The following is a 13,811-nucleotide window of genomic DNA, read 5'->3' as shown; positions in this document are numbered from 1 at the left end:
TCTTTCCTTCATTGCATACAGACTGTAGTTCTCCACTTTCCATTTCTATTGACTAGGTGACGTTTTGAAGACAAATTCACAAAGTTAAATGAGTTGCTCGTAGCCATTAGTTCATTGAAGCTGTTCATGGATAGTGAGTGGTCCCCGAGTTCAGACCTCCACAAGTCATTAACCCCCTAGTGACCTGCCTATTTTAGGCCCTAATGTCCAAGCTATTTATTTATTTATTTTTTTCGTTTTTCCATAGTCTCATTCAAAGAGCTAAAACTTTTGTATTCTTCCTTCGACATAGCTGTATAAGGTCTTGTTTTTTGCGGGATTAGTTGTACTTTTTAATGGCACCATTTTGGGGTAAATATCATTTTTCGATTAACTTTTTTTTGGGAGGGAATAGAGAAAACAAACCCTGAAATTCCGCCGCCGTTCTATGCGTTTTAAATTGACTCTGTTCACTGTGCGACGTGAATAACGCGTTACTTTTATTCTATGGGTCGGTACGATTACGACGATACCACATATGTAGAGGTTTTTTATGTTTTACCGCTTTTGTACAATATAAACACTTGAACTAAAACTAATTGTTTTTGCATCGTCGCTTTCCAAGAGTCGTAATTCTTTTACTTTTCCGTCAACGTATTGATTTTTTTGGGCTTGTTTTTTGCGGGACGAGATGTACGTGGGACTTAGCAATTTCGCCATTGTTTTTTTTACGGTGTTCACCTTGCGGTTTAAATTACATATTAACTTTTTATTGTTTGGGTCATTACGGTTGCGGTGACTATATATGTGTAGTTTTATTTATTTTTTTACACTTTTCCCATAAAAAGTGGATTTAGTAAATTATTTTTTATTAACTGTAATTTTTATTAATCTTTCACATTTATTACTTATTTTATTAGTCCCACTAGGGGACTTTATTATGCGATCTGCTTTGGTATACTTAACTACTTAACCCCTTAATGACCAGCCTATTTTAGACCTTAAAGGGAATGTGTTGCCAGCAAAACATGTTTTTTTTTTTAAATTAAACATTTTGTGTGTAGGTTATTAAACATTGTTCAAATTTTTTTTATTTTTTTCACGAGTCAGGAAATATTATAAATTAGATTCTAATTTATAATATTTCCCAGTGCTGGTCACTAGATGGAGCTATTCCCAAAATTGCAGCATTGCAAAATTGGGAAAACACTCGCTCTAGTGAGCTCTGAGAATCCCCCCCTCCTTTATCCTGGCTAGTGCCGGGATAAACGAGGGGTTTGAACGGTCTAACCTCCTACACTGTGTGTCGCCATTTTTTTGAGCTAACACACAGTGTAGTAGGTTTACATACAGTAGTAAACACACACAAACACGAACATACATAGAAATCTCTTACCTGCTCCTGCCGCCGCGGCTCCCTCCGGCCCGTCCGCTCCGTCTGCTGCCGCTGGTCCAAGTGCACAAGTCCGGAAGCCGAGACCGGAAGTAGTAATCTTACTGTCCGGCCACGACTTCCGGTCCACAGGAAAATGGCGCCGAACGGCGCGCATTTCAAATTGGACTGTGTGGGAGCGGCGCATGCGCAGTTCCCACACAGACGGCGTACACAGAAGTGGATGGGACGGGACCCGTTCGCAGTCCCTATGGGACTGGAGCTGCCGTATTCCATGTCTGTAGGTGTCGTTAATCGACACATACAGAAATGGGAAAAAAAATGGCAGCCCCCATAGGGAAAAAAAAATGTAAAAATAAGAAAAAGTAAAACACAAACACAGAAATAAATATAAACGTTTTTAATAAAGCACTAACATCTTTAACATATTTTTAAAAAAAATTGTGATGACACTGTTCCTTTAATGACCAATCCATTTTATACGTTTTTTTCCATCATCTCATTCAAGAGCTATAACCTTTTTATTTTTGCGTCGACATAGCTGTATAAGGTCTTGTTTTTTGCGGGACAAGTTTTAATTTTTAATAGCACCATTTTGGGGTACATAGAATTTATTGATAAACTTTTGTTAACTTTTTTTGGGGGGGGATAGAAAAAAAACAGCAATTTCGCCACACTTTTTTGCGTTTTAAATTGACGCCGTTTACCGTGTGGTATAAATAACACTAACTTTTTTCAGTGTTGTTGCGATTGCAACAATACCGAATTTGTATAGGTTTTGTATGTTTTACTACTTTTAGGGCTTATTCAGACGAACGTGATATACGTCCGTGCAACGCGCGTGATTTTCACGCGTGTCGCACGGACCTATATTAGTCTATGGGGCAGTGCAGACAGTCCGTGATTTTTACGCAGCGTGAGTCCGCTGCGTTAAACTCACGACATGTCCATTCTTTGTGCGTATTTCGCGCACCAAACGGAAGCACTTCCGTCGGACGCGCGTGATTCGCGCAACAGCAGTGAAAAGTATGAATGAAAACAGAAAAGCTTTTCTGTTTACAAACATACAAACGGAGTGTCATAATGATGCCGGCTGCGCGAAAAGCACGCAGCCGCGCACCATATGATCATGACACACGGAGCTGTTAAGTGCCTTTTGCGCACACAAAACGCAGCGTTTTTTGCGTGCGCAAAACGCACACGCTCGTGTGAATCCGGCCTTTCACAGTGAAAACACTTTATTTTCAAAATTATTTGTTTTTGTGTCTCCTATATTTGAGGAGCCGTAACGTTTTTATTTTTTCGCTGATGCGGTTGTATGAGGGCTTTTTCTTTGCGGGACGACATGTAGTTTTTATTGGTACCATTTTGGAGTAGATGCGACTTTTTAATCACTTTTTATTAAAAAAAATGTAAGGCTGGATTCAAAGAAAACAGCAATTTTTGCACGTTTTTTTTTACGACGTTCACCGTGCGGGTTAAATTATGTAAGAAGTTTATAGTCGGGGTCGTTACGGACGCGGCGATACCAAATATGTGTAACTTTTTTACTTTATTTTGTTTGTTAATAATAAAGCAGTTTGTAAGGGGGAAAAGTGGGTTTTTCATTTTTTATTTTTTTTTTACTTTTTTACTAGTCCCACTAGGGGACTTCACTATGCGATTATCCGATCGCATTTATAATACACTGCAATACTTCTGTATTGCCGTGTATTATGCCTGTTGCCTCGGGTATGACCTAGCAGGCATTTAATACAGGCAGACCTGGGGGCCTTTATTAGGCCCCCGGCTGCCATCGGAGACACAGACACTCGGTGATCGTATCGCCGGGTGTCAGTTGGATGAGCGGGACCTCCGACCCTTTCTCCAAAACCACTCAGATGCAGCACACACAATTGAGCGCCGCATCTGAGGGGTTAATCGGGTGAGATCGATACTAATATTGATCTCACACGTTCAAGCAGGGACGCACCCAGCCCTCTGCTACATCTGGCAGGTGAGAGCAGGGAGATTTGACAGCTCCCTGCTCTGTTTACTCATTCCGATGCAGCGACGTAAAAAGTCTATTGCATCAGAATAAAGCCCACTAATGACCGCCGTGAAAACACTGGGGCAGTCACTAACGGGTTAAGAGGCTCTGTCACCACATTAGTGGCCTATCTTGTACATAATGTGATTGGTTTTTTTTATTTAGAAAAACAATCATTTTTGACAGTTATGACCTATATTAGCTTTATTCTAATGAGTTTCTTAATGGACAACTGGGCATGTTTTACTTTTTGGCCAAGTAGGCGTTGTACAGAGGAGTGTATGACGCTGACCAATCAGCGTCATACACTTCTCCCCATTCATTTACACTGCAGATAGCGATATAGCTACAACGCTATGTGCAGACACATAAACACACTGTAACGTTACTGCAGTGTCCTGACAATGAATATACATTACCTCCAGCCAGGACGTGATCTCTATTCACAATCCTTACACTTCGCTAACACAATTCCTACACTACAGCAAAGCAAATGTAATCTCGCGAGATTACGCTGTAAACTGTCATTTAAAACGAGATTACGCTTGCTGTGCTGTAGTGTCGGGATTGTGTTAAAGTGTAAGGATTCTGAATAGACATCCCATCCTGGCTGGAGGTAATGTATATTCATTGTCAGGACACTGCAGTAACGTTATAGTGTGTTTATGTGGCTGCACATAGCGATATAGCTATATCACTATGTGCTGTATAAATGAATGGAGAGAAGTGTATGACGCGGATTGGTCAGTGTCATACACTCCTCTCCAACGCCGACTTGGTCAAAAAGTAAAACACGCCCAGTTGTCCATTAACCCTTTAATGACAAGCCTATTTTAGCCGTTAATGACCGAGCCATTTTTTACGTTTTTCCATCGTCTTATTCAAAGAGCTAAATACTTTTTATATTTTTGCAATCGACATAGCTGTATAAGGTCTTATTTTTTGCGGGACAAGTTGTAATTTTTAATAGCACCATTTTGGGGTACATAGAATTAATTGATGAACTTTTATTAACTTTTTTTGGGGGGAAATAGAAAAAAAACTGCAATTTCGCCACACTTTTTTGCGTCCTAAATTTACGCCGTTTACCGTGTGGTATATATAACATAATAACTTTATTCAGTGTGTTGTTGCGATTGCAACGATAACAAATTTGTATCGTTTTTGTATGTTTTACTACTTTTACACAGTGAAAACACTTTTTTTTTTTCAAAATTATTTGTTTTTGTGTCTCCATATTTGAAGAGCCGTAACGTTTTAATTTTTTGACCAATGCAATTGTAGGAGGGCTTTTTTTTTGCGAGACAACTTGTAGTTTTTATCGGTACCATTTTGGAGTAGATGCAACTTTTTGATCACTTTTTATCACATTTTTTTTTAAGACTGGATTCAAAGAAAACCGCAATTTTTGCATAGTTTTTTTATTTTATTTTTTACGACGTTCACCGTGTGGGTTAAATGATGTAATAAGTTTATAGTTGGGGTCGTTACGGACGCGGCGATACCAAATATGTTTAACTTTTTTACTTTTATTTTACAAATATTTGTTAATAATAAAGCAGTTTGTAAGGGGGAAAATGTCCCGCTAGGGGACTTCACTATGCGATTATCCGATCGCATTTATAATACACTGCGATACTTCTGTATTTCAGTGTATTATGGCTATCCGTGTAAAACGGACAGGCATCTGCTGGGTCATGCCAGAGGCCTGATCTAGCACGCATTCACGACAGGCAGACCTGGGGGCCTTTATTAGGCCCCCGGCTGCCATCGGAGACACAGACACTCGGTTATCTTATCGCCGGGTGTCAGTTGGATGAGAGGGAGCTCCCTCCCTCTCCAAAAGCACTCAGATGCGGTGCACGCTATTGAGCACCACATCTTAAGGGTTAAACGAGTGAGATCGATACTAATATCGATCTCACACGTTCAAGCAGGGACGCCCCCAGCCCTCAGCTAGATCTGGCAGCTGAGAGCAGGGAGATTTGTCAGTTCCCTGCTCTGTTTACTTATTCCGATGCAGCGACGTAAAAAGTCTATTGCATCGGAATAAGGCCCGTTAGTGACCGACGTAGAAACACTATGGGCCGGTCACTAACGGGTTAAGAAAGTCATTAGCATAAAGCTAATACAGGTCATAACTCCATAAAAAATGATCGTTTTTCTAAATAAAAAAACACTGCTATAATCTACATTACAGCGCCGATCACTTCATGTACAAGATAGGCCACTTATAATGTGGTGACAGAGCCTCTTTAATATACTAAAGCATTATTGCCTATCAGTGTAACTCTGACAGGCAATCTATTAGGACGAGCCTCTTGCGCAGACAGTCGAGTAGGGCTTAGACTGGGCCGCCGTGAAAAGGCGTATTGGTGGTCACTAAGGGGTTAAAATGAGCCCGCTGGGCACATGCACAATACTGTCCAGTGGACGTTAAATAAAAATATTCACCTATCCTCAGGATAGGTGATAAGTGTCTGGTCGCTGGACCCCCACCGATCACTAGATTTGGTGTCCCAAATCTCCCACTTCTCCTCACTGCTCGACTGCAGTGACGAGGACTTTGAATAGAGTGGCGGTCGAGCATGCACCCTGCCGCTCTATTAAAATTCTATGGGAATGACGGAAACATCCGGGTACAGCAGTTGGCTGTTTCTGTCAGCCCCATAGATGTCGAATGTAGTGGCACCGACAAATGTCACCTGTAATAAAACTATCAATTAGGCTTCGTTCACATCTGCGTTGGGTTCCTGTTCTGACGTTGCGTCGGAGGTTTCCGTCAGAACGGGACCCTGAGCATACACAAACTGACACCGACAGAAACCAGAGGTTTCCGTTTCCATCACAATAGATTTCTATGGTAACGAGCCGTTGCCTGTGGTTTCCGTTTCTCTTTTGTGCACCGGACCCGTAGTTTTGCCAAAAGCAATAGCGTCGTCGACTACGCTATTGCTTCCGGCAAAACGACGGGTTCGGTGCACAACAGAGACAAACTGAAACCACGGGCACCGGATCAGTCACCATTGAAATAAATGGTGATGGAAACGTAAACCTCTGTTTTCCGTTCTTGTCAGTTTGTCTGTTCAGGGTCCCGTTCTGACGGAAACCTCAGACAGAATGTCAGAATGGGACCCCAACGCAGATGTGAACGAAACTTCGAATAAGAGCAGGTTGTGTGTTTTTAAATCTTGAGAGGTGGTGTTTGTCCTTGAAAACTATGTTGTTTGCTGCTCAGAAGCGTCTTTTATTCACCACTGCAGAAGGATCATTAGAAAAGGCACATTCACAGCTCTCGTGCATTGTAAATACCCTATTACGGTTCCCTGCAGCTTGTTAGTCATTGCTGAAACTAAGTAGGTTATTGGGCAGCCCAATTATATTGGCTTCAACCCAAACAATTATTGATCTTGTGATGAATTTTCATTCTGTCAGACAAAAATTGGTTGATCATCATCTCAGCCTCTGCATATTCACTGCCAAGCTTTTTAGCAACTCTGCCTGGTGCTGCACGTGTTTGCCACTTGGGAATCTTGAACCGCCTAAAGTATAAATTCTATAAGACTAGCTAATATTTCTGAAGGTCGTAAAAACTGGAGATACGTTATCTGGCCAGAAATATGTGGACGCCTGACATATATGAGCTTGTTGGACATCCTATTCAAAAACCATGGTCATTAATATGGAGTTGACCCCCTTTATGGCTATAACCGCTTCCACTCTTCTGGGAAGGCTTTCTATAAGACTGGCGTGTGTCTGTGGGTGTTTTTGCCCATTCAGCCAAAACAGCATTTGTGAGGTCATACACTGATGTTGGACAAGAAGGTTCCACTTTGAGTTGCCATTCCAATTCATCCTAAAGGTGTTTGATGGGCTTGAGGCCATGCCAAACTTTTCACACCACGCGTTTTATGGACCTTGCTTTGTGCATGGCGGAGCAGGCATTCTGGAACAGGAAAAAGACTTCCATACGGTTGGAAGCATACAACTATCAAAACTGCCTTTGTATGCTGAAGCATTAACATTACCCTTAACTGGCAATAAGGGGCCTAACTCAAACACTGAAGAATGGCCCGGACCGTTCTCTCCCCTACCAAATGTTACTGCAAGCTTTATGCATTCCAGTAGGTAATGTTCTCCTGGCATTCCCACCCCTTCCAAACCCAGACTTTTCACACAACTGTACTATGACATTGTCTATAAGCCATATACTGTAAAACGAGGGGCCATTAGGGGAATGTGTGGAAACCTTTCCCCAAAAATCTTTGGGGATACCATCGCATTTTTTGCTCTAAATATACAGTCACGTGAAGCTGTATACTGCAGTGTGAATAAACCTGATTGTAGCTTCTCATATTCAGTAACCGTATATTTAACACAAAGCTATTGCTTTTCTTTTTATAATGCATATGTGAATTAAAGTTTTTGTTTCCTTCCAGGATGGCCGTGCTGACGTGGTGGCCAATGATGCAGGTGACCGAGTTACACCTGCAGTTGTTGGGTACTTGGAAAATGAAGTGGTAAGGTTTCACTCACGGTTTATTTTTTTTCCTGCTCTTTTAGCGTATGTTCACACGGAGTTTTTTGCAGGTAGAAAAGTCAGATTTTGACCTGCCTGCGCTTTCTTTGCTGCGTTTTTGCGGACAAAAAAACGCAGCGAAAACCGCTTTCTCTGCCTCCTATTCATGTCAGAGACAGAAACTCGGGAAGAAAGAGCATGACACTTTTTTTTTTTTCACAAGCGTTTTTTTCCCGCTCGTGGGGGAAATAAAGGCCTCCCCCGCCCATTGAAATCAATTGGAGGTGATTTTGCATGGTTTTTGGCTGAAAAACGGTGTGAACTAGCCCACAAACAGTGTTTATGTTTATCTGTCTTGTTTGATGTCATTTTTCGTATTTTTACAGATTGTTGGTCTGACAGCAAAACAAACCAGAGTTAGAAATGCAACAAATACTGTGGTGAAAGTAAAACAAATATTAGGACGGAGGTAAGAAAGCGGATGTCTGAAAATAAGCTTTTCCTAAACAATGTTCTAGGTCCTTTTCACACAGTAGTATTTTGGTCAGTATTTTGCTACAGTATTTGGAAGCCAAAACCAGGAGTGAAGCCTACACAGAGAAAAAGTGTAATGGGAAGACTTGTACCTCTTCTGTGTTTTGGACCCACTCTGGGTTTTGGAATATAAATGCAGATGCAAAATACTACCGTGTGAAAGAGGCCTTAAAATGTATGTCCACCTTTTGAACACTATTTTATAATTTATATAAAGTTTTAGCTACATAAAAAATAAGGGAGCTTTGTAAATATACTGCATTACTTGTCTTGTACAGATCCTGAGTTTCAACCTCTATTATAGTCCAGATCTGCATTCAGTTGTACTGCTTTTAATTGGAAAATGTTGTCAACCTTAATACAGCCCTTAAGTTGACCATACACCTAAGATAAATTTTAAAATGGCCAATTTTGACTACTTCTGCTGACCATCGGTTTAAAATTATATGCAAGCAATCGTTTCTGATGTCGAACTGCCAAGAGTGATTTGTGATGTTGGATTTTTTTTTTTCGTCTTCGGCAGAAACTTGCCATGTATGGCATGATCAGTCAATTAGAACTGATCATTTGCTACTTTGCACAAGCACGTTCTGTTGGAGTTACTTTTAGGTGACTTTTCAGAAGGCTTTATCACTATACGCCCTTTTACACGGGCCAATGATCGATGAAACGAGCATTCATATGTGCATATTCGGCCACTCATAATAGATTTTCTGTCAGTGTTAGGCTTCGTTCACATCTGCATCAGGGCTCCGTTCATGGGTTCCGTCTGAGCTTTCAGTTGAAAGAACCCATGAACGGAATCCAAACGGAAACCACAGGTTTCCGTTTGCATCACCATTGATTTCAATGGGGATGGATCCGGTGCAAATGGTTTCTGTTTGTCACAGTTGTGCCAGGGTTCTGTCGTTTTGACGGAATCAGTACTGTAGTCTACTGCGTTATTCATTCCGTCAAAACTACGGAACTCTTAAACAACGGTGACAAACAGAAACCATTTGCACCGGATCCGTCACCATTGAAATCAATGGTGATGCAATCCGTTTGGATTTCGTTCATGCTTTCCCCTGACTGAAAGCGCCGATGTAAACCCATGAACGGAGTCCCGACGCGGATGTAAACGAAGCCTAACACTGGCCAGCCTACTACATTGCCTATTCACAAATTGAGATTTTTGCATAAACTGCAATATGGCCACAATGTCTGTTTTAAGCCCTTAATCAATGGGTTATATGTACACCAAAATGTTTCCAATTGAAAAATATAACTGGTCCCACCAAGTCATCCTAAAGCTACATCGACCGAAAAATAAAGTTCTGGCTCTTGGAAATTTGGTGCATAAACATTTTTTTTCCTATAAGTGCTTTTATTGTGCAAAAGTAGTAAAACATAAAGAAACAACTTTACATATGTGGTATCTGCATAATTTTACTGACCCGTATGTTAAAGAGGTTGTCCCACAAAACACATGTATCTATCCATAGGATAGGGGATACATGTGTGATCGCTGGGGCCCCCAGCGATGAGCAGAACAGGGATCTGAAAGTCCCCTGAAGTGCTCCATGAGAAGCCTGGGACTTCTGAGGTCTGTGTCCGGCAGCTCCATAGAAATGAATGGAGCGCCGGTCACGTATGCGCACAAGCGGGGATACAAGTGTTTGGAAATATAAAAAATGGCTGCGTCCTGAATATCCATATTATGCAAATATTTAAGGTGAACATCTGGTTAGATTAAAGTACAATTGGCCGATTAATGAAAGGCTGGGGCAGAAGTTAAATAGGTGAACTGTGTGTAAGGATCATTACCTGGTAATATGGACGGTAAAGTTACAAGCTTTAAAAATTCTAGATTACACTCAACTACTTCAAGGTTGTTGTTTGTTTTATGCCACTAGGTGCATTACCGGATAGGTGATAAATTAATGATGGCTGAACACCCCACCACTGGTACTCCCACTGATTATTAGAAAAGAGCTCTCAACCCCCGTTCCTTATCGCAGGGAGGAGGATTTTGAATAGAGCGGCAGTCGTGCATGTGCGCTGCCGCTCTATTCAACAGTAGAGTGCAGCGCTCGATTGGCCTCCTAGAAATTTAATGTAGCGGCAGCGCATATACGCGAACGCCACTCCATTCAAAATCCTCACTGCGATTGTGCAGTGAGAAGCAGCGGGGGTCAGGACACTCGTTCTATTAAACTGGGGGGGTCTCAGTGGTGGTGCCCCCAGCGATCATACATTTATCACCTATACGGTGAAAGAACACCTTTGAGTAGACTCATACATATTGTTATGGGTTTTGTGATGGCTGTGGAGAATTTGTAGCTTTGCTCGCTTGTATGACTGACATTTTTATATCATGACAGCTCTGACGACCCACATGCCCAGAAACACATCTCTGAAAGCAAATGTTCAGTAAGTAGATGCCTTTTATTGTTTTCCATACTAATAGAACATGCCGATTCCAGTATCTCTAGTGATTTTACTTTACCATAAACAGGTCTCAAAAGTTGCGTTAAAGCGGACCTTCACCTTTAAACATGTGACGTATCTATGAGCGGAGACCCTACCATGTGCAGTGGAGCCTCCTCATAACTCCATAACTAAAACATTCCATATCTCCAAGTTAAGAGATAGGACTGGCAGTAAAATTATATTGACCGTAAAGCATGTACAGGTTAAACTGTGACTGCAATTTCACCTGGGCTGCACAGTGGCTTAGTTGGACTGATGTGAGTAATGACTGTATGGCACTGCAGAATATCTTGGTGCTATATAAGCAACAAGAAAAAAGTGAAGGGGGAGCTCACCAATCACAAAGGGAGAAGGATTTTGTAATACAAGTAAATTAAAGGGGTTTATTACCACCATCCATAAGATAGCTGGTTGTCTGATCCCTGGGGTGCCCAATGCTGGGAGCCCCACCGATCCAAGAATGAGGGTCCTGAACCCCCTATTCCTTCTCACTGCAATACCCGCAGGGAGAAGGAGCTTGAATGGAGCGGCGGTCGAGCCTGCAACAGCCACTCTATTTATTTAAAGGGGTTTTCCAGTCCCTAAAAATTGATGGCTTATCCTCAGGACAGGCCATCAATAGCTGATCTCTCGGGTACAGCTGATTTGAAGGGGCCGCAGCGCTCGTACGAGCGCTGCTTCCCCTTCATTCCGGTCACTGCTTGTACTGTGAATCGCCAACACAGCAGTAGCAGCGGTTCACAATATTACAGCCTTCTCCCATTCACTTCAATGGGAGAAGGCTGTAATACTGTGAACCACCCATACTGCTGTCGGCGATTCACGATACGAGCAGTGACCGGAATAAAGGGGAAGCCTGTCTGCGGCCCCTTCAAAACAGCTTATCGGCGGGGGTCCCGGCAGTCGGACCCTGAGCGATCAGCTAGTGATGGCATATCCTGAGGATAGGCCTTCAATTTTTATGGACTTTAATACCCAGTCAAGCAGTGAGGCAGAAAAGGGAGTTAAGGACGCTCGTTCTCGTGATCGGTGGAGCCCACAGTGATTAGACAATTATTTCATATCCTGTGGATAGGTGGTGAGTACCCCTTTATAAGTTAAGAGTTGGTACTTTTCTAATAAATGATGGTGTGAAAAAATGCTTTATCTTATGTTTGTTTTTCTTAAGATCTATAACAGGCCCTGCAGGATGGGGGCACATGTAAAGACTTGCGCCATCAGTCATTGAGGTGGTCATGTGATTTATCACGTAACCGCTGCATCCTTGGCTTCCCTTCTTTGTGCATGCACATGTAGAAATGCTAGTTGAGTCATTATATATAATATATTCGTGTGTGCATGCAAACCTTACTGCTGCTGCCAGATCTTGAGAGGATTAAGAAGACCTAGCAGTAGCAAGTGTTATAACTTCTTATTTTATTTCTGATAGCCATTTATTAGAAACTGGCCAACTCCTTTCATTTATTTGTACTAAAATACCCACTTATGGCCAATGCTAGAAAAAAATGACTATCCCTTTTTAATGGGCTTTGAATTTGTGGAGTTTGACACATTTATTTACTCTGGCAGTATAACATTTTAAATTGAACATTAATATTTTACAATTTTAGGTGGTTGAAAAAGGAGGGAAACTCAAATATGAAATTGACACAGGGGACACTGTGAAACTTGTGAGTCCAGAAGATGTTGCTAAACTGATCTTCAGTAAAATGAAAGGTACCCATGCACCATTATCACTGCGATGTCCTTATTATCTGTATCACACTGACCAAACTTTTGTATCGCTGCTTAGAGACTGCCCAGTCTGCTTTGGGATCTGATGTGAACGATGTGGTTATCACCGTACCTTTTGATTTTGGGGAAAATCAGAAAAAAGCTCTTGGGTAAGGATGTTTTCAGTGTAAACTAGGTTAAATAGAGTGACTGGAGCTAAAGTGGACCTCCAACCAAATATCAACCATACCTGTGATTCATTTAGTCCTCTACTCTCTTTCTGGACAGTATTTTAATTGTTGGACTATCGGTTTGTACTTCAGTACTGATCATCCTTATGTTACTGTGCACAGGTAATTACAGTTCTTTTTGAGCCTCTAATGAACTATCTGTTGTCACGCAGCCATACGTGCTACATACACAGCCTTCCTTCTCTCCAGCCCACATGCAACTTGGTAGCTAAAAATACAAAGTCCATTTTTTAGGATCTCTATTAGTTACTATGGAAGATGTGGCCTGCCAGAATACAGCTATGCAAGAATGTAAAATATGAGATTTTAAATAAAGTCTTTTACCTATTAATAAAAAGCCTAGAGGCACAACTGTGCAAAAAAACAAACCTTACGAAACAACAACAACCTTGTTATACGCTTTATCCCTTTTATCTGCCAGGAAGATTTTCACACGTTTCACAAAGAAATATAACCTTAATTATAAAATATAAAAATCATATTCTACCTCCATACCCATATATTTTCTGAAAGTAGACACCTGGCACATTGTGAAAATGCCACCTGTAGCACTTTAAAATCATGGCGCCTTTATGCAGTTTGCATCAAATTGTATCGTATTATAACAATGTTCCTGTATCGAGCTGTCATTTGTCTTTATGCTGTCACTTGAGGCTTCCCCTCTTACACAGATGTAAAACCAAGAAGTAAAACGTTCCCTGCTGCTCCACAAATATTGCACCTAGTCTTTAGATTCTAGCCACAGCAATCGTTTAAAGTACTTGGTAGTTAACGAGGCTCTGTCACCAGTTTAATGCTTCTCTATCTCCTACCTAACCTAATAAATGCTTTGTTGTAGGTAACTACTGGTTTTTATTTTTTAGGTTTTTTTTAAATGTGGATTAATGACCGTTTTGATAATTTTTAGATTATGCAAATTTT

At 41.3% G+C, this 13,811-nt stretch overlaps 1 protein-coding gene across 1 annotated transcript in view; it reads left to right on the top strand.

Annotated features, from left to right (window-relative positions):
• The window catches only part of HSPA14 (heat shock protein family A (Hsp70) member 14), a 42,905-nt gene that overhangs the window by 573 nt on the left and 28,521 nt on the right, over positions 1 to 13,811 (top strand). The window contains exons 2-6 of the mRNA XM_075857387.1: positions 7,841 to 7,921; positions 8,307 to 8,389; positions 10,818 to 10,866; positions 12,537 to 12,642; positions 12,719 to 12,809. Of these exons, the coding sequence (XP_075713502.1) occupies positions 7,841 to 7,921; positions 8,307 to 8,389; positions 10,818 to 10,866; positions 12,537 to 12,642; positions 12,719 to 12,809 (410 nt within the window). The remainder of the gene's footprint in view (positions 1 to 7,840; positions 7,922 to 8,306; positions 8,390 to 10,817; positions 10,867 to 12,536; positions 12,643 to 12,718; positions 12,810 to 13,811) is intronic.

The sequence above is a fragment of the Rhinoderma darwinii genome, chromosome 3 (assembly GCF_050947455.1).
Source record: "Rhinoderma darwinii isolate aRhiDar2 chromosome 3, aRhiDar2.hap1, whole genome shotgun sequence".
NCBI lineage: Eukaryota > Metazoa > Chordata > Amphibia > Anura > Rhinodermatidae > Rhinoderma > Rhinoderma darwinii.
The sequence above is the reverse complement of the archived record's forward strand: the minus strand, read 5'-3'. Positions and strand labels throughout refer to the sequence as shown.